Source organism: Camarhynchus parvulus, chromosome 1, assembly GCF_901933205.1.
Source record: "Camarhynchus parvulus chromosome 1, STF_HiC, whole genome shotgun sequence".
Taxonomy (NCBI): Eukaryota; Metazoa; Chordata; class Aves; order Passeriformes; family Thraupidae; genus Camarhynchus; species Camarhynchus parvulus.
In genome coordinates, this window is record NC_044571.1 from 2,564,030 (window position 1) to 2,587,612 (window position 23,583).

At 48.7% G+C, this 23,583-nt stretch overlaps 2 protein-coding genes across 2 annotated transcripts in view; one reads left to right on the forward strand and one right to left on the reverse strand.

Moving 5' to 3' along the window:
* Positions 1-5,013, forward strand: part of TTC3 (tetratricopeptide repeat domain 3) — a 66,175-nt gene extending 61,162 nt beyond the window's left edge. Inside the window, exons 44-48 of the mRNA XM_030954247.1 lie at positions 1,442-1,836; positions 2,313-2,424; positions 2,518-2,730; positions 2,933-3,022; positions 3,934-5,013. Coding sequence (XP_030810107.1) covers positions 1,442-1,836; positions 2,313-2,424; positions 2,518-2,730; positions 2,933-3,022; positions 3,934-4,044 — 921 coding nt within the window. The 3' untranslated portion in view covers positions 4,045-5,013. The remainder of the gene's footprint in view (positions 1-1,441; positions 1,837-2,312; positions 2,425-2,517; positions 2,731-2,932; positions 3,023-3,933) is intronic.
* Positions 5,014-6,512: 1,499 nt separating this feature from the next.
* VPS26C (VPS26 endosomal protein sorting factor C) lies at positions 6,513-22,229 on the reverse strand. The gene is made up of 8 exons (XM_030949404.1): positions 22,136-22,229; positions 18,279-18,422; positions 16,640-16,789; positions 14,442-14,522; positions 12,522-12,596; positions 11,547-11,697; positions 9,479-9,631; positions 6,513-7,435 (listed from the first exon to the last, which is right to left on the reverse strand). Exons 1-8 carry the CDS (start codon positions 22,190-22,192, stop codon positions 7,353-7,355), a joined length of 894 nt encoding a protein of 297 aa, XP_030805264.1. The 5' UTR covers positions 22,193-22,229; the 3' UTR covers positions 6,513-7,352.
* Positions 22,230-23,583: the final 1,354 nt, after the last annotated feature.

Below are 23,583 nucleotides of genomic sequence, written 5' to 3' on the forward strand. Positions count from 1 at the left end.
ACGCGGGGCTGTCCCTGCAGCCTGGGGACGCTGCAGAGGAGCAGGGGATGGAGCTGGGCAGGGTCAGGGGGCAGCACATGCCCAGCTCCTGGAGAGGCTCAAGCTGTTCATAGCTGGAAATGACTCACTGGTGGGTTTGGTCACTGTAGGGTTCCTGTAGGAGCAAAATCCTGGAATTCCAGGATGGTTTGGGTTGGAAGGGACCTTAAAAATCAGCCAGTGCCAACCCTGACACCTCCCACTGTCCCAGGCTGCTCCAGCCCCAGTGTCCAGCCTGGCCTTGGGCACTGCCAGGGATCCAGGGATGGAATTCCATCCCAGCCCCTGCCCACCCTGCCAGGGAACAATTCCTGCCCAAAATCCCCTCCAACCCTGCCCTCCCTCAGCTCCAAGCCATTCCCTGTGTCCTGTCCCTCCATCCCTTGTCCCCAGTCTGTCTCCAGCTCTCCTGGAGCTTCTTTAGGCACTGGAAGAGGCTCTCTGGAGCCTTCTCCAGCTTGAACAGCCCCAAAATCCTTGGGATCAGCCCCATTGTGCAGAATTCCCAAATCCCTGGTGCTGGCACAGCCCTGCCAGCCCATGGAGTGCCAGCTGTGCCCCATGGGCACCTTGTCCCCAGCCCAGAGCACTCAGTGCCACCTCCAGGGCACACCTGCAGGGATGGGCACTGCAAAGCTCCCTGGGCAGCCCCTGAGCTCCCTTTCCATGGGGAAGCTTTCCCAGAGGAATTCCTGCAGCTCTGTGTGCCACTGACTGCAAACACCCAGCTCAGGTCCCAGCCAGGTGTGGCAGGAGCAGCAGGAGCTGAGCCATGTCTGGGAATGCATCTGGAATGAGAACAGCCCCAGAAATTCTGTCCACAGACATTTTCTCATGGCCCAACAGCTCCACCAATGCTTTCCTCAAACCAAAGCAGTTTCTTCTGAACCCCTCTAATTGGTTCTTTTTTAAGCTTCTTTTTTTTTCTCTGTGGAAAATCTTGGTTTGTGATTTTCTTTTTTTTTTTTTTGGTCTGGGTGTAATTTAGATTCAAGGCTCTGGTCTAATCTTTGAGATGGTTGTTTCACTTTTTCTGGGCTTCTGCAAGTTCCACTCCTGCTCTCCTGCATAATTCCTCACTTATTTTTAGGTCTGTTCTTTTATTTATTGACAGAGAATATGGAGACAACTTAATCACCACCAATTTAGTGGGAAAGAGCAACTTTTGTGCCTCTTGTTCTGCATTTGGAATTTATTTATTCTTTTCTGCAGTAACACCAGAGTGACCTTTTAGAAGAGAAATAACCATGAGGTCAAACAAGTGCCCTGATGTCAGGGAGTTTTTGAGATAAGCTGATGTCACCTTTGAGCTCCTGGGCACAACCAAACGTGGCACGATTCCCACTGCAAATGCTGAGTTTGTTTTAATCCCTGTTTCCTGTGAAATGTGTTTGTTTCCTAGGCAATGCCAGGCAGACCTCCCGTGTGTGACCCTGCCATTGTCACCTATTGCTCAGCACCTGCACATCCCAGTGCCCTCCCTGCATTTTCCAGCTCTGATGGAAAAGCTGCAGCCCAGCCCGGAGCCAAGGCAGCACCTCCCGCCTCCGAGGCTTCTTCTGCACCTGGGAAAGCACATCCCAAAGCTCCACAGGGATCACATTCCACTAAAATCTCACCCTCCTGCCCATCAGGCACTTCTGGAAGTAACTCCCAGCATGTCCAGCCCAACCAGACCCACCAGGATCCCTCAGCTCTGCAACTGAGGCCTTCTGGAATTCCAACGAACAAAAAGCTTCCAAAAAAAATTGAAAATATTTTAGCCCAGCTCCAGAGTATATTCCCAAACTGCAGCAGGTACTGGGTGGAAGGAGTGCTGTGAAACAAGGGCTGAACAGCCAGGGATGAAGGGCAGGAAGAATTTAATTTGTTCTGCTGACAAGGGATGCAGGGACAGGACAAGGGGGAATGGTTTAAACTGCCAGAGGGCAGGGCTGGATGGGATCTGGGCAATGAGGAATTGTTCCCTGGCAGGGTGGGCAGGGCTGGGATGGAATTCCATCCCTGGATCCCTGGCAGTGCCCAAGGCCAGGCTGGACACTGGGAGGTGTCCCTGCCATGGCAGGGGTGGGATGGGATGGGATGAGCTTTCAGTTCTCTCCCAACCCATCCCATTCCATAATTCTGGGATTGTTCAGGGTTTCATCCTGGATACTGAGAGTCCCTGGGAGCAGTTCTGGGGAAGCTGCTGTCTTTGATCCTGCTGGGATCAGGCAGGGAGCCTGCAGTGCTCTGCAGGGCCAGCCCTGACCCTGCCTCTCCTGTCCCTGCAGCTCAGACCTCATGGCCTCCATCAGGGAGGTGCAGAGGAGAAATGGGACCAACCTGAGCCCCGATGAAATCCTCAGCAGGGCCACGGAGCTCATCCTGAACCAGCAGCTCGAGGTACTGGGGCTGCAGCTGCTCCTCTTCCTCCTTTCCCGCGGGAAATGGAGCAGCACAGCCCCAGGAACACAGCTCCTTTCTGCTCCTGTGCAGGCAGCACCTCCAGCAGGCAAAGCCCTGCCCTGCCCGGGCTCTGCTCCCCCAGCCCGAGCCAGGGAAGCGCCCGTGGATGGAATCGGCCCCGCCTCTCCCCGGGCAGCACCCGCCCCTAAAACCTCCGGCAGTAAAAACCCCTCCCAGCCACACCTGCAGCCCTGGGGCAATGCTGGAGCTACGCCCAAAGCCAGATGGAGGAAGGACAGTGCTGTAAGTTTGCCGTTTCAGTGGAGTTGTTGCCATGTGCTTTGTACAAGACGCAAAATAATCCTGGAAAAAAAATCATTGCCTCGTTTATTTTGTGTACAAAAGCTTCAATAGACTTGGTTAAAGTTAGTGACCTTGTTAATTGAGTAGAATGTGCTGGTTAATTGCTGGTTTTGAAGTATCTGAGTGTTGCTCTCCTGGCCAGGCCTGCAGTGAGGATCCCTGCGCCATCTGCCACGACGAGCTGAGCAGAGACTGCTGTGAGCTCGAGTGTGGCCATCACTTCCACAGAGAGGTGAGTTCTGCTCCTGTTCCCCATCTCCACCTCAAAAACAACCCCATTCCCTCCCCTTACCCTTCAGTGCCTAAACAACAGGGCACAATTCCCTTTTCCAGCCTTTGCCCCCCAAACTTGACCCACAGGCAGCCTGTCAGAAAGCTTTAGGTGTTTTTAAAGTGAAATGATTCATCAGAGTGGATTTCTGATGCTGCTTCAGAGAATGAAATAGGTTGGGATTGCTGGCAGCACACTCAGGGAATGGTTTATCCCTGAAAACTCTGTATTTGCCTCCTGCTACTGGAAGTCCGTGAAGTAAAAAAGCCAGGATTGTGTTGGAGTAATTCCATATTTCCCCTTTTACCTTTTTTGTTTTAATGCTGATTTAATAAATCTGATCAGAGCAGGAGAACAGTTCCACACTGTCACAGACATCCTTTTCACTAAAATCCTTTCTTTAGGATTTTTTCCTTCTGGGAAGCTGAGGCCCTAGAAACAAGAGGTAAACAATAATTATCTGCTGCTGTGGAATGCAACAGCGTGACCCGTGATTGGTCTGGTGTGGATGTTTTGGTTCAGTGACCAGTCACAGCAGAGCTGGCTCTCGCAGCCTGTCAAGGCCAGCTCGTGTGTTATCATTCTTCTTTGCTTTTCTTAGCTTAGCTTAGCAGCTTCTGGAACTCTCTTTTTCTTTTTTAGTATAGTATATGTATGGATCATAAACTAGTAAATGAAGCCTTCTGTATTGGAGTCAAGGATCTTGTCTCTTCCTTCACCCCAAAACCCCTTGTGACCACTGTCACACCACACCACTGCAATCTGGGGGTGTAGAACTCATTGAAGAGCTTCCCCATTGGTGCTAAAAATTTCCAGCCTCCAGCTGGACTCCTGTTCCCCCAGTGAGCCTGCCCCTGTCCCTGTGCCCGCAGTGCATCCGGACGTGGCTCAAGCAGCATTCCAGCACCTGCCCCATCTGCCGTGGGCACGCTCTGCTGCCCGAGGACTTCCCTGAGCTTCCTGCCTGGAACAAGCCCAGCTGAGCCTGCCGCCCTCCTGCTTTTCCTCCCTCACTGCAGAATTCAGGCTGTAAAGGAGCTGCAGCAGTGCTGGGGGACAGGACAGAACCCTGGGATCACTGGCCATGGGAACAGCTTTGGGATTTCACTCCACGATCCAGGATTTCTCCTGGTTCCTGCCTGAAGCTGTGCAGGTCAGGGCTGGCAGCACACAACACTGGGGGATTTTTGGCTAAGGGACACTGCAAGTACCAAATTCTTTCACCAGTGCATAATTCCTGTGAAGAGGGGGCTTTTCCCTCAGATTTATTCCAATATCAGACAAGTAGGTGACCCAAAGGATGGACCCAACAGAATTGGAAATCAAAACATTCCCCTCCTCTGGCATAAATAATCCAGGATTCAAGCCTGGTGTGGTCTTTGCAGCTCCTCTCTCCTCACAAATCCACAGCTGAGAATTCAAATGGTTTAAATAATGACTTTTAGTCACATTTTGAAGCAAGAATTTTAAATTTTTCATTTGGATCAATTTTTTTTTATCTCAAAATAAGGTTGAAATTTGAATTTCCCTCCTTGTTAAAGAGCTGATCTGTTTAAATGGGAAGGATTTTTTAAAAGGATTTTTAAGCCACACTGCCTCTGTATTTTGTGCAGGAATAGTCACCAGTAGCAGGAAGGGCAGAATTCCAACAGCTCAGGGAATTTCTTCCCACTGTTTTATGAGTCTGAAGTGGCCAGGGAACTTTTAACACAGACAAAAATTTGTCCCAAACAGCCAAAAGGTGAGGACCAGAGCCTGAGAATCTTGAAATTAAAACCCAAATATTCTGTTGTCTGAATCCAGGCAGCATCACATGGATTAGCAGCCCTTGGCTAATTCCAGGGATCACTTGTTCCCCACACTGCTTGACCTCCTCCAGCTGAAGTTTTGAACTCCTGTCTCATTAATCAGTGTATTAATTACCACTTGAATAAAAAATAAAATTACTTCTGCAGCCAAACACGTTGTTTCTGTGTAGTATTTCTGCTCACTCTGAGTTAGGGGGGAGTAACTGCTCTGCTGTAGAATTAAGGCCTAAAAATTCCAGCACTGGAATCCTTTTCAGCTTCCCATATTTTTGGGGGGCTGCAGCTCTTCCCCAAATCCCCCTGTACCATCCCTGGTCTCAGGGAGAAGTGCTAAGTTTCAGTAAATAGCATTTCCCTTCTCCTTACCAGACACTGAAATGAAAATTTCAGCTTTTTCTTCCTGAAACACCAGGGCCCAAACTGGGATTACATTCTCCTGCTGGACAAACCAAAGAAAATTATTTTTCTTAGTTAATTCTGCCTTTTTAGGTGCTGATCTTTACACTTCCCATGTCCATAATTGTCATGGTTTGACACTGGCACAATGCCAGTGCCCCATGAAAATATACTTCCCTGGTGTTTGCTGTGAGATGTGACCAGGAAATAAGCAAAGCAGGCCTCTACCTTAGAAAAAGAGTTTATTAACTAAACTACAAAAGAAAAAAACCCACACACACACACACACACACACACCTGGAAAATGAAAACTCCACAAAAAGCATTTCCTCCTCCCCCCACCACATTTCCAATACATCTTCCAAATTTCAACTCTCCATCCATCACCCTGTAAATACTCAATTCCAGTCCATCAAGAGGAGAGGAGTCCTTCTTGGGGCCATGGTGACCTCTTCCTTGCATGCCCAGTGCTCTCACCACTGGACATGGAACAGAGCTGCTTCAAGGGTTATCCTTTTAAGGGTGCTTTGACCAGTTCCAAAAAAAAGCACAGTTTTCTCTCATCTCGGGACCTCTTGTCCCCCCCATACTTGTCTACCCCCTGGGGCCGGGGGGTCTCCAAAACTGAACCCTCTCAGTTCTGAGCCATCGCCCCCCCACTGCATGCAGCCTCTGTGTCGCGAGGAAGCACGGTTCTGTCCATGGCTGTACCAAAAAGAGTCCAGCAACCAGCTACTCCATCATCTCTTTCCGGCCTCTTCTTTACTCTCCCAGACTCACTCACTGCTCCAACTGTCATTCACTTGCTCATTTCTTCTTTATCATCCACTCCATCTCCCCCGGGAAAGGTCCAAATGCTCTGTGAGGTCTTCATTGTCCAGGAAGGGGTTAACAAACTTCTGCACGCGGCCAGGCTCCTTCTCTGCTGCACTCCCCCCTTCCCCCTCCTTCTTCACAGCCGATATCACTTCAAGGCCACAGGCCCGTACCAGCTTTCTCTCTCATCTTCTAGCTGGGGGGGCTGCCCAAATCTTCTCGGGGCCTCTCTCCCTCTGTCTCTCCTGGGGGGGGGCTGCCCAACGCCTCCTGGTGCCCCCACCACCCTTCCATCCTGAGGGGTCAGGCCTACCTCTGCCGGGCCGCAGGTTTCCCCTGCCCCGCCCAGCTCGAAGCCGGGCAGGGGAGGCCTTGCCTCTTTGCTGGCCGGAAATCAAAGAGAGAGCCCAAGGGAGTGCTCTGCTTCTAACCCCTGTGTTCTCAGAGGCGCATCCACCCTCAGTGGCCAAGCCTGGTGTCAATTTAAAATCTGAACACCTATTGGCCTCTGGCCACTCCATTCCCAGAAAACCTGCTTCCTGTAAACCCACGACAATAATATAGCCTGAGCCTGCCTCTGCCCCACATGGAAAATTAATGGAAAATGCACAAGTTGTGGCTGTTCCATGAAAACAACATCAAAATCTACAGCCTGTTTGTGTTGGGAAGGTTATTTCTTACTGAATTACTTCTCCTTTAAGCTGTACAGTCACAAACACATCAATGAATTTCTCCAATTAATTCCTGCTGTTTGCAGTTTGACCAAAATTTGCTTGGTGTGATTTGAAATCACTCATTTCCCATCCACCTTGGGACAGATCCCACAGCACCACCTTCCAGAGCTGTAGCACCATTTTTTAGATCTTCCAAGACCTTATTTCTCATTCTGTCACAATTCCCATACCCTCCCAGTATGGCTGGAATGGGATTTATGAGTTTTAAGGGGGCTTCAAAGGACTTTGGAACAAATATTACAAAATTAAACCAAGAGAGGAACCTGCTACATACTTCTACAAGCTGTAGAAAGCTACAGAATGATTCCTTCAGGATTTGCCTGAGAAAAATTGGGAAAAACGTGGTTGTTGAAGGCAGCAGGACTGGGAAATGCAGAGAGGCAAAGTCTTGGCCAGGTTAACAAAGTGGAAGCACAAGAAGTGCCCACAGAAGAAGGGAGTGAGGTGGCTCCAGCTGAAGCCAGGCATGGATAAAGTTCCACTTTCCCTCTGAGGAATTCCCAGAAAATCCTTCCCTGCTTCTTCTCCTGTGGATGTTCACATCCTGCAGAGCTTCAGGGGGAAGTTCTCTGTGATGAGATGGTCATCGTGCAGGAGGACCACGATGTTCACTTCAAACTCTGGAGAGGGGAAAAAGAGAGAATTCATGGGAAGCTGAATCCTGGAGCAATCCTGCTTCAATTCCACAGGAAAACTGAATCCTAGGAACAATCCTGCTTTAATTCTACAGGAAGCTGAATCCTGGAGCAATCCTGCTTCAATTCCATAGGAAAACTGAATCCTAGCAGCAATCCTGCTTCAATTCCACAGGAAACTGAATCCTAGCAGCAATCCTGCTTCAATTCCACAGGAAAGTGATTCCTAGCAGCAATCCTGCTTCAATTCCATAGAAAAGCTGAATCCTAGCAGCAGGATGGGGCAGGAGCTCCTGAAACATTCCCTCAGAACCTCACCCAGGCATCCCAGCCCTTGGACCATTCCTAGAAAATCCTGCTTTGTTGTAATCTTATGGGATTCCTCCGGATTTTTTTTAATCACTGATAAATTATGGCAAACATCCCTCTGGAAAAGAAGATTCAGATATCAAAGAATAAAATGTTTTGGAAAAGACACCTCCACCAAGATGGTGTTTAAAGCATGGAATGGGAGAATTCCAGGACAGACCCATTGCCAGCATGTAACAGCCTTGGGAAATGAAATACTGGAATACAACAGGCCTGCAAATGGGGAGCAAAAATTCCAGAAAAATAATCTGTTCTTAGATACTACACTGTGTCCTTCAAAGCCAAAAATCAGTATCAGATCAATAATCAATCCTAAATAGAGACAGAACAAAAAGCCAGGCAGAGTTAATAAATGAAGGGAAGCAGAAATCAAAATAAATTCAAATGCTCATTTTAAATTGCTAGTGAAGAGCTTAAAATGGCCAAAAAAATTATTATTTTGGGGAAAACCACTGCACACAGATTCTGTGCCAATGGATTCCAGCAGGATGGAGGGAAGAAATACAAACCAGCCAAGTGGATTCTTCTTGCAGTACTGATCTGAACAAGTGAGGAAAATCCTGAATTTGATAATAAAAATACAGGTTTTGACAACAATCAGCAGGGAGGAGCACGTGGTGTTGGTAAGAGAATCACACCCTGACCAACGTTGCTGCTTGCAGGGCTTTCAGCAGCAGAGAGGGAAACAAAAAGGAGAAGAAATGGAAACGGGGAAAGGGGGATTCTCACTGCTGAGGAAAAGAGGGAATTTTATTCTTGGACTACTCCTCAAGTGTGTAATCACATGGCCTGTATTCCACTGCTGCTCCTGGAGTTTTGTTAGGAGTGGCTGCACAGCAGTTTGTGTTGAAGTGTTGGAAGTGTTTGGGCTGAGTTTTCTCAGTCTGAAATGCAGCAGCACTTGGGCTCAGGGAAGCTCAGGGGTGTCCTGGCTCCTCCTGCAGCCCTGCTGGATTTATCCCCTCACTGCCCGTGGGAAGGTGTAGGGGCAGGTGATGGTCTCCTGCGCGGTCGGGATGGACGCAGACGAGAGATCTCTGAAGCTGGGCTGTGGGCTTGAGTTTATCACAAGGGCCTGGGTGCAGGGCCAGCCACAGCTCAGGGCCCAGAGGAGAAGAGAGAGAGAGCGAAGAAGAGCAGGAGAAAGAGAGCAAGAGTAAGAGAAGCCTAGAGCATAGAAGAGTGAGCAAGTGAGAGAGCGAGGTTCCCACTACAATGCGTTAAATCATCTTCTGTGTTGAATATTCTGATTCTCACTGACCAATCTAATACAAGATACAAATCCTACAGCATTTACATACAGCCTATAAGAATCACTACATTACCATATTGTGTTACACTTTAAACCCTAAAAACTCCTCTTTGGACCTCTCCTGCCAAGCAGTCAGGGTCGTCTTCTGACCCTTGGACCTGCTTGCCTGGAGAGGGTATTGTTTCATCAAGAAGGGGATTACCTGCTCGGCCACACCATTGTTTTCCCGTTGTTCATTAGCCAGGAGATCTCAAAGGTTGCCTTCATTTCAATCTTGCTTATAGTTTCTATATTCTCAAAATCTTTCGCCAGGCAATCATATTTATAGGGCTTCCCTGTTCCATCCTCACTAACAAAAGGGAATGACTGTGGCCACTACTCTCCCAGGAAAACGCCTCCCCACTCACCCACTTTGAAGTTGGTTGTTTCCAGGGTGGGGCAGGTGAAGAGCCTGGGGAACACCATGTGGATGGGGATGGGGAGGCCCCTGCAGACGTCGCCGTCGGCGATCTGGATGTTCTGGATCTCCGTGGCATCCCTGGCATAGCCCTCAGCACACCCTGGAGGAGGGAAATGGCAGGAGGTGAGAGAAAGCAGCAGCCAAAATTCACCCTGGTTACTGAGAATTTTAGGCACTGACCCCCAGGAGAACACTGCATTTGATCTGAGGTTGTGGAGGAGCTTCCAAAATTCAATAATGAAACTGAAGTTAAAGGTGTGGAGTTTGAATAGAAGTGTGTGATATCACAGGGTGGGAAACTCAGAGTTTAAGGGTTTAGAATACAGGAATAGATGGAAAGCAAGATGGAGGTTTTAGGGTGGAGGCTGCTCCTTCTTCACCTTCTTCTCCATGGGTTTGGGTGGTTTTGTGTAATAGGACAGAAAAGTCCCCATTGCAGACTTCAAGTGATTAGTTACTGGCTTAAAAATAAAAATAATGTGTCATTTTTTAATTGGGTAATTTATCCTAAGAAGGCCTTGTAGAGAAAGATAGTGAGCCATTTTGTACCTTGTTAGTGAAAGACTGCAGAACTCAGGGCTTTTAAGTCTGTGATATAGATAAGAAATAACAAACACCTGAGTCTGAACAGGAAACATTGTCTTGAGAGCTTCAATCCCAACCTTGACAGAGGCAGAAAAAAGAAGCCACAAAGTAGCAGAGATCCACCAGGATTAAGGGGGAAAAACACCCTGCAAGTTTTCACAGAGGAAAGGATAACTTACTCTGAGAGATAATTTAAATTACCATCAGGGCTGTTCCTCTTAAGTGCAAACCTTGCAAGGCCTCAGAGCTCTGGCCTTTCTTTCCTGCTGGTCCCTGTTTCCCTGGGAAGGTGTCCCAGGTTGCAAGGCAAGATGTGTTCTATCCCCACCTGTCAGAGCTGGGGCAGCTCTCTGCTGTCCATGGGGCAGTTTTTTCTTTCTCTCTCCCACAGCCAACCCTCCCTCCAGGAGATCTCTGCTGTCCATGGCCACTGAGTGTCCCTGCAGGGCTGATCCAATTCCAGCATCCCATGGGGAGATGCTGCGCCCAGGGGAGGAGCCAAGCATTCCTACCTGGATCCAATCTGAGGTGCTGGGACAGCAAGAACAGCCTTTCCACTGGGTTTCCCAGAGGAACAGCAGCTGCCTCTTCCACTGGATCATCAGAGGCAGAGACTGCACCTTTCTCCAGGATCCCTGCTCCAGCAGAACCACCCCTGACACTGCAGGAGGGCTGAGCCACAATTCCAATGGGACTGCTGCCAGCACCCTGACCCCACAGGGTGTCAGGTTGTGCTCTGACTCTGACAGTGTTGTTTTGGTTTACTGCATTATTTTAAGTCACTGTCACATTTTCTGAAAAATTCTCCTTGCCAGGATTTCTTCTTCTGGGAAGTTGAGAAGCCTCAACTTGAGAGAAATGAAAACAATAATTATCTAATTTGCTTCTCCTGTGTTTTGCTGCTTTGGAATGTGGCTGGAGATTGTTTACCAGCTGGTCGTGTTTGATTGGTTTCATGTGAATTGTTTTTAATTAACGACCAATCACCATCAGCTGTGTCAGACTCTGAGGAGTCAGTCACCAGTCACGAGTTTTTCATGATCATTCTTTGTAACCTTCTGTCTGTATCCTTTCTCTTTCTGTAGTAGAGTTTTAGTATAGTATTCTTTTAATATAATATCATAAATTAATAAATCAGCCTCCTGAGAACACAGAGTCAGATTCTCATCTCTTCCCTGATCCTGGGGACCCTCACAAACACCACAATTTTATTTTTATTTTCTTCCCTAATGCAGAACTGTTATTCCTACTCCCATATCTTTACCTGAGAGCCCCCTTAATTTCAAATTTATAACAATTCAGAGGGAGGGGGTTTGTATTTCCCATTTCAGGGGAGGCTCCTGCCTTCCTCAGCAGACACCTGGCTCTCCAAAGCAGGCCAGGAGGGATGGAGGGAGTTGCTGCAGGCTGGTGCCTGCCCAGGGGCTCACCACAGGTCTCCACACGCACGAGCTGCAGCTCGATGCTCTTGACGGCCGCCTCGGCGCTCTCCACCACCAGCTCCCCCGTCAGCGGCTGCGTGATCACACAGTTGGTGGAGTTCAGGTGCCCTCTGATCAGGAATTTGGGCAGGGAGGCTCTCTGAAAAGGTTGGAAGGAGGAGAAAAAGGTGGCACCATAAAAAGCAGGCTAAGGAAAAAAGGAAAAAAATCTTAAAACAAGTAGGAAATTAGTCAAAGGTTCCAAAGGTGAGAATTCAAGAGTTCAGAAATTCCTGATGGAGCTTAAATTTATTTCTGGCATTCTGTATCAGGATTTCTCCTACAGTCTTCACCCTTGACATGTGTCCTTCCTGCTCCTCCATCCACCCATGGATGGGCCTCTCCTGGGAAGAACTGACAGAACTTGGTGTTAGAATTCATCCAGGAGCTGGGGATGGAGGTGGGGACACCTCCCACTGTCCCAGGCTGCTCCAGCCCCAGTGTCCAACCTTGGGCACTGCCAGGGATCCAGGGGCAGCCCCAGCTGCTCTGGGAATTCCATCCCAGCCCCTCCCAGGAACAATTCCTAATTCCCAATATCTAAGCCTGCCCTCCTTGAGGCTTCCCAAAGCCACAGAGGGCTGTAACAAAAGGCACAAACAAGGCTCAAAATACACATTTTTAAGGGCTCTTTGCTGTCCATGTATAGATTGTTTTCCCTTGCTTCACACTGCCATTTTCCACTCAGGAAAGGGATAAAAATATTTAACCACTCCTGAGCAAAATTCCACCTTCAATGGTCACCACAGTGCAAGAGATGAGGCAGAATCACTTATTGCTTATAAAAGTGAAAAAGAAAACAGAAAAACAAAACAAGATAATCTGCCTGATAATCTACAAGGCAGAATTTAATCACTCCTCTGATCTCAATTAGAAACACACAAACTTCACATTTAGAATAAAATAGTAAGAAAATGCTTTTACCTCTTTGACATTCTGCAGAGTTTCAGGAGTAATGGTGAAGTCCACCGGGCTCGGCAGCAGCTTCCCTTTCTGTGACTGCAGGGAGTGGAAGGGTTAAACTGAAATCTGATCCCCAAAACAGAGAGAGAACATTAAACACAACAGCTGGCTGCCCTAAACCACCTGGAAAAGCAGGAGTACCCTCCCCATCTGAAGTAGAGAAGAAAAAAAGCTCAATTTCCCATTTCTGGATGTACAAATAAATTCATTGTACATGTCCCTTGGAATGTTTCCTTTCATTATTAAATTTGGGGAGGGGAGATTCTAAATGAACTTGTGCCCATTGCTTCAAATCTGCTTTATAAATTCTTGCTCTCCAGCAGCAAGGGTCTGATCAGGAACTCTGAGTGAGGATCTGCCCTCACTGCTCAAGAATTCAAAATAGCTGCTGCTGCCCAGCTGCAAGATGGAAGAGATTAGCAAAAGATTGGCTGCATTTTCCCAAAATGACAAATTCTGGCACAGAACAGGCTGAAGGGAAATGGTACATTGAGCACTGACAGTGAGAATTATCTGTTCAGTAAAACCTCATTAATTCACCCTGACTGAGAGATCCATGATTTACTGACTGGTGAGCTCAGAAGTGCTGTGGTGGGAACAAGAAATAAACCCAGGAAAACTGCAGGAGATGTGGTCTGTCACTCCTCTGACAAGTGTGGCTCACTTATAAATGTAATAATGGACCAATAAAATGTAGCATCAGATATTGCAGAAAACATTGAAATCTTACCAACAGGAAACTTGCTTGTAACACCAAACTACATCTTTTAAAAAGTTGCTTTAGAACTAAAATAACATTTCCACCACAAGTCCTGAGTAACACAAAGGATTTTGATATTCGCTGTCCTGTTAGAGTTCAAAGGAATGATAGAAGCAGGACGTTCCAGCAAGTTAGAGATGGAAAAAGGGACATTTCATCAGCTCTGGCCTGTCCTCAGCTGCTCTGGACAGCACAGCTCAATCTAACCAACCCCAAATTCAACACAGGAACTTCTGTAAGAAGCAGCAAAGCATTTTCTGGGAGTTCAACCTCCTCCCACAGCGATTAGGATTAGAAACAAGAATTAGAAAATCTAGGATAGAAATCAGGACCAAGTTTTCCCTTGTTTCCCTTGCAGGGGTGTCAGGCATTGGCATGAGCTGCTCAGGGAGGTGCTGGAGTCCCCGGGAGAGTTCAGCAGCCTGGATGTGGGACATGGTTTGGGGTGAGGATGGGACTGGGTCATCCTGAAGGTCTCTCCCCCATCTTTCCATGATTTGCACCTGGATGCAGAGCCAGCTGTGACAGTTTGGAGTCAGGGCTCTGTACCAGAACTCCTGAAGAACAGAAATCAGGATTTTCACCACCCAACTCCCATTTGCAGGACTGGGGGAGCCTGGAAGCTTTGGCTGAGAGCTGCAGGGATAATTCAAAGCAGTGTTTGGAAAAAATGACATCATATTTATGTGACCACCCCATTGTCTTAGAACTCCAAGGATGAACAAGAGAATAAACTCAGGGCACTGTAAAAGCATCTGAAAATCCAACTCCTCTTTGTTCTTTGAGAGGGGGATGGGTTTTTCTAATCAGAAGCAACAGCTCTTTGGGGTGGTTTTGTTTTGGGGCAGATTTCCTTCACTCCTACATTTTGGACACAGGTCTCAGGCACAGGGTGGGATTTTGGGGTGTCCTGTGCAGGACCAGGGGTTAGGTTTGATGATTTTTGGAGTTTCTTCCAACTCAGGATATTCTGATTTTACACTTCTGTAATCCCTCGTGTCACTATCACAATTTCCATGGGTTTATTTGGAGGTTTCCCCCCCCCCCTTAAAGTGAAGTGGGGAGAAAAAAATCAATTAAAAAAATTAATTAATTGCAAAATGAACATAAAGCACACTCACCATGGAGTGGACAATGAACTCACAAGTCTTGGTCAGGTCCTTTGCCAGCAGGGAACGTCTCATGTCACAGCGCAGGGTGTACTGGGGGAAAGGGATGAAAAAGGGGATGAAAAAGGGGGAAAGGGATGAAAAAGGGGGGAAAAGGGATGAAAAAGGGGATGAAAAAGGGGGGAAAAAGGGGGGAAAAGGGGGGGAAAAGGGGGGGAAAGGGGGGGAAAAGGGGGGGGGGGGGAAGGGGGGGAAAAGGGGGAAAAAGGGGAAAAAAGAAAAACTTTAATTCAAATTTCCTCCCTCCTTCCCAACTCTTCAGCCCCCTTTTGCCTCTGTGCAGTGCTGTTGCTGTTATATCCAGTTAAGGGTGATTTTTCACCCTGTTTTGGTTAAGGGATTGTCAGTGTGATGTATTTTTGTATTTTGTGTTTTTGTCTTCAGCCCCCTAATTTTGGTTTTATTGTGGGATTGAAGTCACAGTAGTTGGGATATTTCATGGGGAACTTCAGCCACACAGCTGAGCTCCCAGCAGCACTAAAATCAGGCAAGGAAGTGAATTTGCTTCCAATTTGCTCCCCTAAAACGGGAGCCATAAACCAGCAGGTGAAAAATAGGAAGAATTTGGTTATCCCAGAAATCCTACACTTCACCTCCAACAAAGCCTCTCAGTGTCCCTACAGGACAGACAACTTGTTGGGTTTTTTGTTTTGTCTGATTTTTAATTCTTCCCTCACACCAGGATTTGGGTTCCTCACTTCTGGTTCATGGCACAGCCATCCAGCAGTGTCTGCTTAAAGGTTAAACTGAGGTTGAACCCACAATTAATCCCTTAATCAAGAAAGAGAGGCTCAATTAAACTGCCCAGAGGTTTAGGAAGTGTCACATTTCCCTCCTCAGGAGAGCAGGACTCTCAAAGTTTGGCTGAAATTTAAATTATTAAATTTAAATGGTATTTTATCCAAGAAAAGCTCCACAGAGAAGAGAAGGAATGACAAAATAAAACAAATATTCCTCATTAAAGTGCAGCTCAAACTGATCGATCACAGCAAGTTATTTGGGATATGGGAAGCAACTCAACCAGTGCTGCACCATTTTTGACATCCCCACCACAAACAACAGCTGTTACATGAGGGAAGAAGCCAAAACTGAGCAAATAAATGGAAAGTATTTTAAAAACATCCAAACAGAAAAAAAACAAGGGATTTTTTTCTTTTAGTTACTTCTGATAGGCTGCTGTAGGGTGATTTGGTTTATTAGGTTGTTTTTTTCATTCCAGTCACACCAAACTTCATTGTCTAACACAGAATTTACCTTCAAGAGATGACTGGAGAAAGACTTTCCCCCTAAAAACCACCAAAAATCACCCAAACAACCCAACCCACCTATGATAAGGCAAGTTTAAACCAAAAAAGATCAAATTTCAGAACTGTATTTCCACAAGACTGTGTCCAAGCAGGTATTCCATACAGATTTGGGCAGGGAATGTTACTCCTCCTCATCCCAGCAAAGCAAATCATTCCTGATCCGTGTTGCTTCCAACACCACATGAAATTACACATTTATGTGGAATACAACCACACTGGGGTGCTGGTTTTTGGTTTTTTTTCAGGAAGGGAATGGAAACCGTTTCCCTACAACATCAGGATGGATTCAATTTAGGTTACAGATGTTCTGCTAAAATATTTCAGGTAAAACATTTTGTTCGTGCCATAATTCCTTAAAGATTTACTGCATAAAGGGTGGAAGGTTCAGTCAGTGTGAAAGGAAAACATCACCAAACTTCATCCTCAATTTCCATTGATCAAATTTAGTTTACAGATGTTCTGCTGAGGTGTTTCAGGTAAAACATCTTGTTTGTGCCATCATCCCTTGAAGATTTACTGCATAAAGGGTGGAAGGCTCAGTCAGTGTGAAAGGAAAATACCACCAAACTTCATCCTCAGTTTCCATGGATTAAGAGCTGCATTTTTCCATGGATCAGATTTAGGTTATAGATGTTCTGCTGAGGTATTTCAGATAAAACAATATCTGAAATATAAAACAATCTTGTTTGTGCCATCAATCCTTAAAAGATTTACTGGATAAAGGGTGGAAGGTTCAGTCAGAGTGAAAGGAAAACATGACCAAACTTCACCCTCAATTTCCACGGATTAAGAGCTGCTTCAGAAGCCATTGTGCAGGTGAAATTTCCTATTTTCTCTCCTCACCTGGATATTGACAAAGACTCCATGGTATGTCTCATACAGAACCTTGTTGCCCTTCATTTGCAGTGGGAATTCAAAGGGAATTTCTGTCTTGCCACTGGGGAGCTTCCCTGGTTTCACCATCTCAATGGTGCTGTTGATAATCTGAATAGGCTGCAAGGATAAATGTCAAAGAGGTTTAGGTTGAGACAGAGAACCAACAACATCTGAACTCCACCACAATTCCTGCATTTCCACAATCCCAGGGACCTCCTCAGGACACAAAGTGCTGGGATAGTTTTTTACAATACGAAGAAACATGAATATTTTGCTCAAGAAAGTAATTTCTATTTTAAGGGTGCATCACATTAATGATCAAAGATATTCAGGGAGCTCACCAGGAGCAGCTCCAGCTTTGGGAAGTGGAGCTTCATTTCCTAAATGATGACCCTGAACAGCAGCAGGAATGACCAAGGCCACTGAGCCACCCCCCTGACCTCTGAAGTTGATTATTATTTGGGGAAGGTCTCTCACCACAAGGAGAGTTACCTGTGAGGGCTGGCTTGGACAGTTTTGCCATTCTTGTCCCCAACTCTTGGGCTCCCAACACAAGAAGGAAGTGGAGCTGTTGGTGAGTCCAGAGGAGGCCCCTAAACTGATCCCAGGGCTGGAGCCAGGCTGGGAGAGCTGGGGATGCTCACCTGGAGAAGGGAAAACTCCAGGGAGAGCTCAGAGCCCCTCCAGAGCCTGAAGGGGCTCCAGGAGAGCTGGGGAGGGACTGGGGACAAGGGATGGAGGGACAGGAGCCAGGGAATGGCTTCAAAGTAGGATTTGCTGGGATCTTGGGAATGAGGAATTGTTCCCTGGCAGGGTGGGCAGGGCTGGGATGGAATTCCATCCCTGGATCCCTGGCAGTGCCCAAGGCCAGGTTGGACACTGGGGCTGGAGCAGCCTGGGGCAGTGGGAGGTGTCCCTGCCATGGCAGGGGTGGCACTGGGTGGGTTTTGAGGTCCCTTCTGCCCCAGACTTTCTGTGATTCCCTGATTCCAGGCCATCCTCACTTAACCAAACCCTTCCCACCAGCCCAGCCTGTCCCTGGGGAGCAGCTCAGAGTCCTTCCAGGAGCTCCATTCCCTCCTGAGCAATCTTGTCCCATGCCCAGGGACCCCCCCATGGCCTCCTCAGACAGTGACTGATCTGGCACAAAAGTCCAGTTAAACCCAGTCACCTCAACAAAAATAAAATAACATCCCACAATAATTGTTTTTCTTTAAATCACAGATTCAGTGCATCATCCAGTAACCCTTTTTACCTATTTATGGCAGTGCATTTCAGCCTGAAATAAAAATCTCCTACCAGTGTGATTTAATTCCCCAAAATGTCCTCATTTATCCTACCCTGGGGATATTCCAGAGTTCCTGGACACAGCCCTGTGCTCTGGGATGGCCCTGCTGGAGCAGGGAGGTGACACCAGTGACCCCTGTGCTCCCTTCCAGCCTGACCCCTCCTGGCATTCTGTGGTCCACATAAAGCTGAGCCCTTCCTGCTTTCCATCACTTCCACACCATGAGCAGCTCTGACCACCTGAGAGCCTTGAGGGAAAGGTTCCATTCGAGAAAAGAGAGTTTTTTGTGCTCAAAACATTCACCTGGGCAGGCCTTACCTTGGCAGTGTTGCAGAAGGCCTCAAACACCCCCACATTTTTGGCACTGAGCTGCAGATTCACGGAGCCCTCCATGGTTAAGGAGATCCCCTGGTGCTGCACCGTGTCCTTGCTGGTTATGACCACCACTCCAGAAAGAATTTCCTAAGAGGAAAGAGGAAAACATTTGTTTAAATCCATTTTTTCATAGCTGCTATCTAAACAGCCTGGAACTGATCTCCAAACTCCAAAAAAATCCTGTGCCCAAAGAATGGTGTAACCTTGTCAGGACAGACAAACACTGATGAAGGGATTCAGGATGAGACAGAGAAACAACAACATCTCAACTCAAGCAGAATTCTTGGATTTCCAGAATCCCAAGCTCAGGATGAGAGCTCTGCACTTTTGGCTTTTCCTTAAAAACACCATCCTCCTCTTGGCTGAAGTATTAACCTGAGCTTCAACTTCTTCCCACAGTTTCAAGGTTTTTCTGTCCAGGAAAATGACAAACCTTTCTTTTGGGTCAGCTGCAACAGCCAAGTTGTGTTTGTGTTGCAATAACCTGCCAGGAGGAACTGCTGGATGAAAATTGGGATGGTCAGCCACAGGAGAGGGAGAAAAAGGCACAACTGGAAAAGGGATGGCCAAGCTGAGGGTGAGATTCGCCTCCAGAGTGGAGGAGAAGAAATTTAAAATATAAAAAATGAACACACAGAAAGTTTTGAAATGAATCTGAATGAAAGGCAGGAGCTGTGTGACTCCAGGGATGTTGTCACTCATCCCATGGAGGATGTGCTGTCCACAAAATTTCCTTTGCACAAAAATGCTGCATCCTCAAAGTGCCAGCTCAGACTTCAACACTGAAAACTGCTGAACTGCAGGAGAGCAGCACACAGCTCCCTCCACACCCTCCATGGTCTATCCTTCCCTTCTCCCACACTGCAGAATCTCCTTCATTCCTGAAATATTCCCAGCTGGAAAGGACTGAGAACCGGAGAATCCCCTGAGTTCCTCTCCTGCTCCTTCCCCAGGCAAACTGGCCCCAAGGAACAGCTCCCTCCAGTCATGGGACAATCCCAAGTGCTCACTCTGCACCCGACCTCTCCAAACCAGGATCTCTCCTGCAGAATGGGAATTCTGGCAGATTTTTGTCTTTCCTGGTGGTGCAGGATGGTAAAAATGGGTCATGGGGGGGTTGAGGTAGCAGGAAAACATCCAAGCAAGGGTGACACCCTGAGAGCCTGGGAAGAGGAAGTGCAGCAAGTGGGAAATGCTGGAACAGGAGCACAAAGGGACAGCAAAGAAAAGCTGACCTCAATTCTGCCCTGCTCTGCTAAGGGGCCTTAATTAGCACAAGCAATTAGGTTATTGCTTTAAAAAACGAGTCCAGCTCAGCTCTGAGAAGCAAGGACAGCCCTGAAGATGTGAACTGCTTTAACACAGGAGATGTTTCCTGTCACACAGCAACAATTCCAGAGCTGCTGCCTGCACGTGGGAAGGGGACAGGAAGGGGAAGGATGACTGGAAGTTAAATATCAAATTTTCTTTCAATATTTCTACAGAAATGCAAAAAACCAGCTCAAAATTCTGTCCCTGTGCCCCCACAGGTGATTTCCCACCTGCAGAGCTGCCCCAGCGCAGGGAGGAGCTGGAGCTGCTGCAGAGAGCCCAGAGGAGGCTCCAGGATGAGCAGAGGGATGGAGCAGCTCTGCTGGCAGGAAAGGCTGGCACAGCTGGCATTGTTCACCTGCACAGGAGAAGCTTTGGCCTGAGCTCAGGGTGGCCTTGCAGGGCCTGCAGGAGCCCCAGGAAAGCTGGAGAGAGACAATTTCCAGGGGATGCAGGGACAGCACACAGGGAATGGCTTCACACTGGAAAATTACAGGTTTAGAACAGATATTAGGAACAATTTCCTCCCTGACAGGGTGGGCAGGGGCTGGGATGGAATTCCCAGAGCAGCTGGGGCTGCCCCTGGATCCCTGGCAGTGCCCAAGGCCAGGCTGGACACTGGGGCTGGAGCAGCCTGGGACAGTGGGAGGTGTCCCTGCCAGGGATGATTTTATGTCCCTTCCAGGCCTAATTAAGGTTTGCATCTCCTTTCTCTCCCTAGGAGATTCCTGCTAAAGAATCCATGTTGTATCCCTGGTGCAGAGCTCTCCCATCGTTGTGTTTTCATCCCAGACTTACAGATTCCAGGCCCAGTTAATGAACTAAAATTAAACCTTTCCACATGGAGTTAAAGTGGAAGGTAAAAACAGAACTGACAGACTGATTGACCAAAAATATCCTAATTTCAGCTTAAAACAGAGAAAATATTCCTTTCCATACCAAAAAAAATCCATTTAAAAGTGATATAAAGCTAGTCAAGTTCAGTCAAATTGAAAATGGACACAGCACTGAGAAACTGAAATAGATAAATAAATAAAATCCGAATAATTTATAATTTTATAATGCACAAAATGAAGTGGAAGTGAGACACAGACAGTATTTACCCCTCTGGAGCCATTCCTAAAGGGAATAATTCAGCTCTGCCAAAGCCACTCTCTAGATAATCTGACAATTGCAGGACAGATGCTGCACACTCTTCCTTTCAAATCCAGTTTTCCAGCATTGAAATCATTCAATAAATGGAATTTCGGTGGATGGAAAGGGTTTTTATGATACAAGTGCAAGAAAAAAGAGGGATCTGAACATTGCTGCTGAGCAACTCGGGATTTCTAGGTAAAAAATGATAAAAATGAAAAATATTCCTTCCCTTTCGAGCCACATCAGCCTCTGCTGAGCTGGTCGGGGTCTTCCCGTGATTCCCGGGAAATGGGGAAGGACAGAAAGCAGCGCTCAAGCCCAACGGCAGAGCCCGAATCCCGGAGAGAGAGAGCACCGGGAAAGCCCCGGGACCCGGACAGCGCCGGGGGAAGAGATGGGAGCAGGGAAAGCTCCGGGGAATGCAGGGGGACAGGGACACACGGACAGGGACACACGGACAGGGATACAAGGACAGGGAAAGCTCCGGGACACATGGACAGGGACACGGGGAAAGCTCCGGGACACACGGCCAGGGACACACGGCCAGACGGCGACACCGCGGCAGCACCGACAGGAGAGGGCGATCGGCTCCGCCCGCCGAGGAGCGCCCGCTGCCAGGGCCGGTCCCAGAGCGCAGCGGGGACCTCCAAGTGTCCCCGACAGAGCCCCAGGTGTCCCCGACAGGCTCAGGGGAGCCCAGAACAGCCGGGCTGGGAAGGGACCGCTGGAGATGATCTGGGAGCTCCCCAAGGCAGGGGCACCTGGAGCAGGTGACAGGAACGTGTCCAGATGGCTCTGGAATGTCCCCAGGAGGAGCCCCCAGAGCCCCTCTGGTCTCTGCTCAGGGCTGGGCACTGCCCAGGGCACAAGTTGTGCCTCCCGTGCAGGGGAATTGCTGGGCTCAGGCCCTGCCCGTGGCTCTGGGGCCATTGCTGGGCCTGGAGCAGAGCCTGGGCCTGCTCTGACCTCTGCACACAGGGCCAGACACAGGGACAGACACAGGGACAGACACAGGGACAGGCAGGGACAGACACAGGGCCAGGCAGGGCTGAGGCCCCTCTCTCTCCCTGGGCTCCTCTCCAGGCTGAGCAGCCCCAGCTCCCTCAGCCTTTCCTGGGCACGGAGCTGCTCCAGGCCCTTGCTCAGCTCCAGGAGCTCCTGGCCCTGCTGTGCTGAGGAGCCAGAGCTGGGCACAGCAGCCAGAGGTGCCCCCAGGGTGGGCACAGGGGCAGGGGCAGCCCTGACCTGCTGGCAATGCCCATCCCGATGCACCCCAGGCCAGCCCTGCCCTTCCCGGCCGCTGTTCCCCGCAGTTCCCCGCTGTCCCGGTGGCTCTATCGCGACACACGCACCCCATCCCGATAGACTTTCCCGGCGCGTTTCACCCTCACGTCCAGCGCCGTCCCCATCGCTCCGTCACGTGACCGCCGCCTCACGTGACCCGCGGGGGTGTGCGGGAGCCCCGCCCCCTCCACATCCGGGTCCTCGCCGCCGTCACTTCCCAGCCGCTGACGCTACTTCCCGCGCGGCCACGCCCACTGCCCCTGGTTGTCATAGCAACGCGCGGGCGGGGTGAGTGACGCAACGGCGTCACCCGCGAGGAACTACGGATCCCGGCGTGCTTTGCGCGCCGGCAGCGCCCGCTGCAGGCCGGGACGCCGCGTGGGTTGATGGGAGTTGTAGGCGCGGCCGCCACTGCCTCACGCGGCCCGCGAATGTCGCGTGTGGCGACTGTGGGGCGGGGACTGTGAGGCGGTGACAATGGGAGCCCGGGAAAGGCCTCGCTGTCCTGAAATGTTTCCCTCGGAGTGCACTGCACAGCCGCAAGCACCGATATAAATGACGAGCGAACTTCTCTCCGTTCTAATTCCACCGGGATTCATCGCTTTAAGTTCCCAAACACGGCCCGGCCTCGGTGCCCAGAGCTCCCCCAGCCTGTCCGATAAATTCAGGAAGGCAAAGCCTTGCAAAGCGAGGGATTCCGCCTTGAAAACCCGGAGCAGGGAAATGCTCGGTGTGGGAATGGCCGAGGGCTGAGGGAAATGCGGCCATTGCTTCCAGGTGTGGCCTCAGCCGGAATTCCCGTGATTTCAGCGGAACCGGGACTCGTCCATCGGTGGAACTGCAAGTCCTGAAGGAAATCTCCAGAGCAGGACTCCAGTTCTGAATGTTATTGCTTTCCTAAGGCATTATTTTCACCTCGTTATTCACACATTGTTCACTAAATTAGATTTTATTCAGATTTACATCGTTAAAATCAACATAACGTTGTCAGTGGTGGGCGTTCCTGGAGGATGGTTCTGTCCCCTTCCTCCTCAGCCCTCAGTACCCAAACCCATCCATGCCCCTTCCTGTGCTGTGCTTATGGGAAACTTTCCAAAACCCACTGCAAGCTCCTGTTTTGGGACAAAACCTGAGATATCAAATTGTCCCACATTTCAGGGAAGAGAGGGAAAGTGATCATTGTAAAAAGAAAGGAGCATTTAACTGGGCTCACTGAATATTACTGGCAGGACTCAGGTAGCTGAGTAGCTAAGGTAGGCAATTACTGTCATTAATTAGTGTGGGGCAGATAAAGAGGGATTTTTTTTCTTTTACTTTTTACCCCATTCAAGGAAAAGAGGAAAATAAAAGCCTGGACAGCACAGCTGCCTCTGAGTGTGAAGATTTGTTTTGCCATCACTTTCACAATCAGCTGTTTTTCTTGGGAAACTTTTTCCAAGGTACTTGAGTTCCTCATTTCTAGGAACTGGAGCCTCGTGTCCAGGAACAGCTCCCGTTGGAGCAGGCAGGAGCTGCC

Excerpts from the sequence above, each read along its gene's own strand:
- VPS26C (XM_030949404.1), bottom strand. The coding sequence starts at position 22,192 with ATGGGGACGGCGCTGGACGTGAGGGTGAAACGCGCCGGGAAAGTCTAT. Across the intron at positions 18,423-22,135 it reads GGAAAGTCTATCGGGATGGG|GAAATTCTTTCTGGAGTGGT; the intron begins GTGCGTGTGTCG and ends CTTTCCTCTTAG. Across the intron at positions 16,790-18,278 it reads CCTTCTGCAACACTGCCAAG|CCTATTCAGATTATCAACAG; the intron begins GTAAGGCCTGCC and ends TTATCCTTGCAG.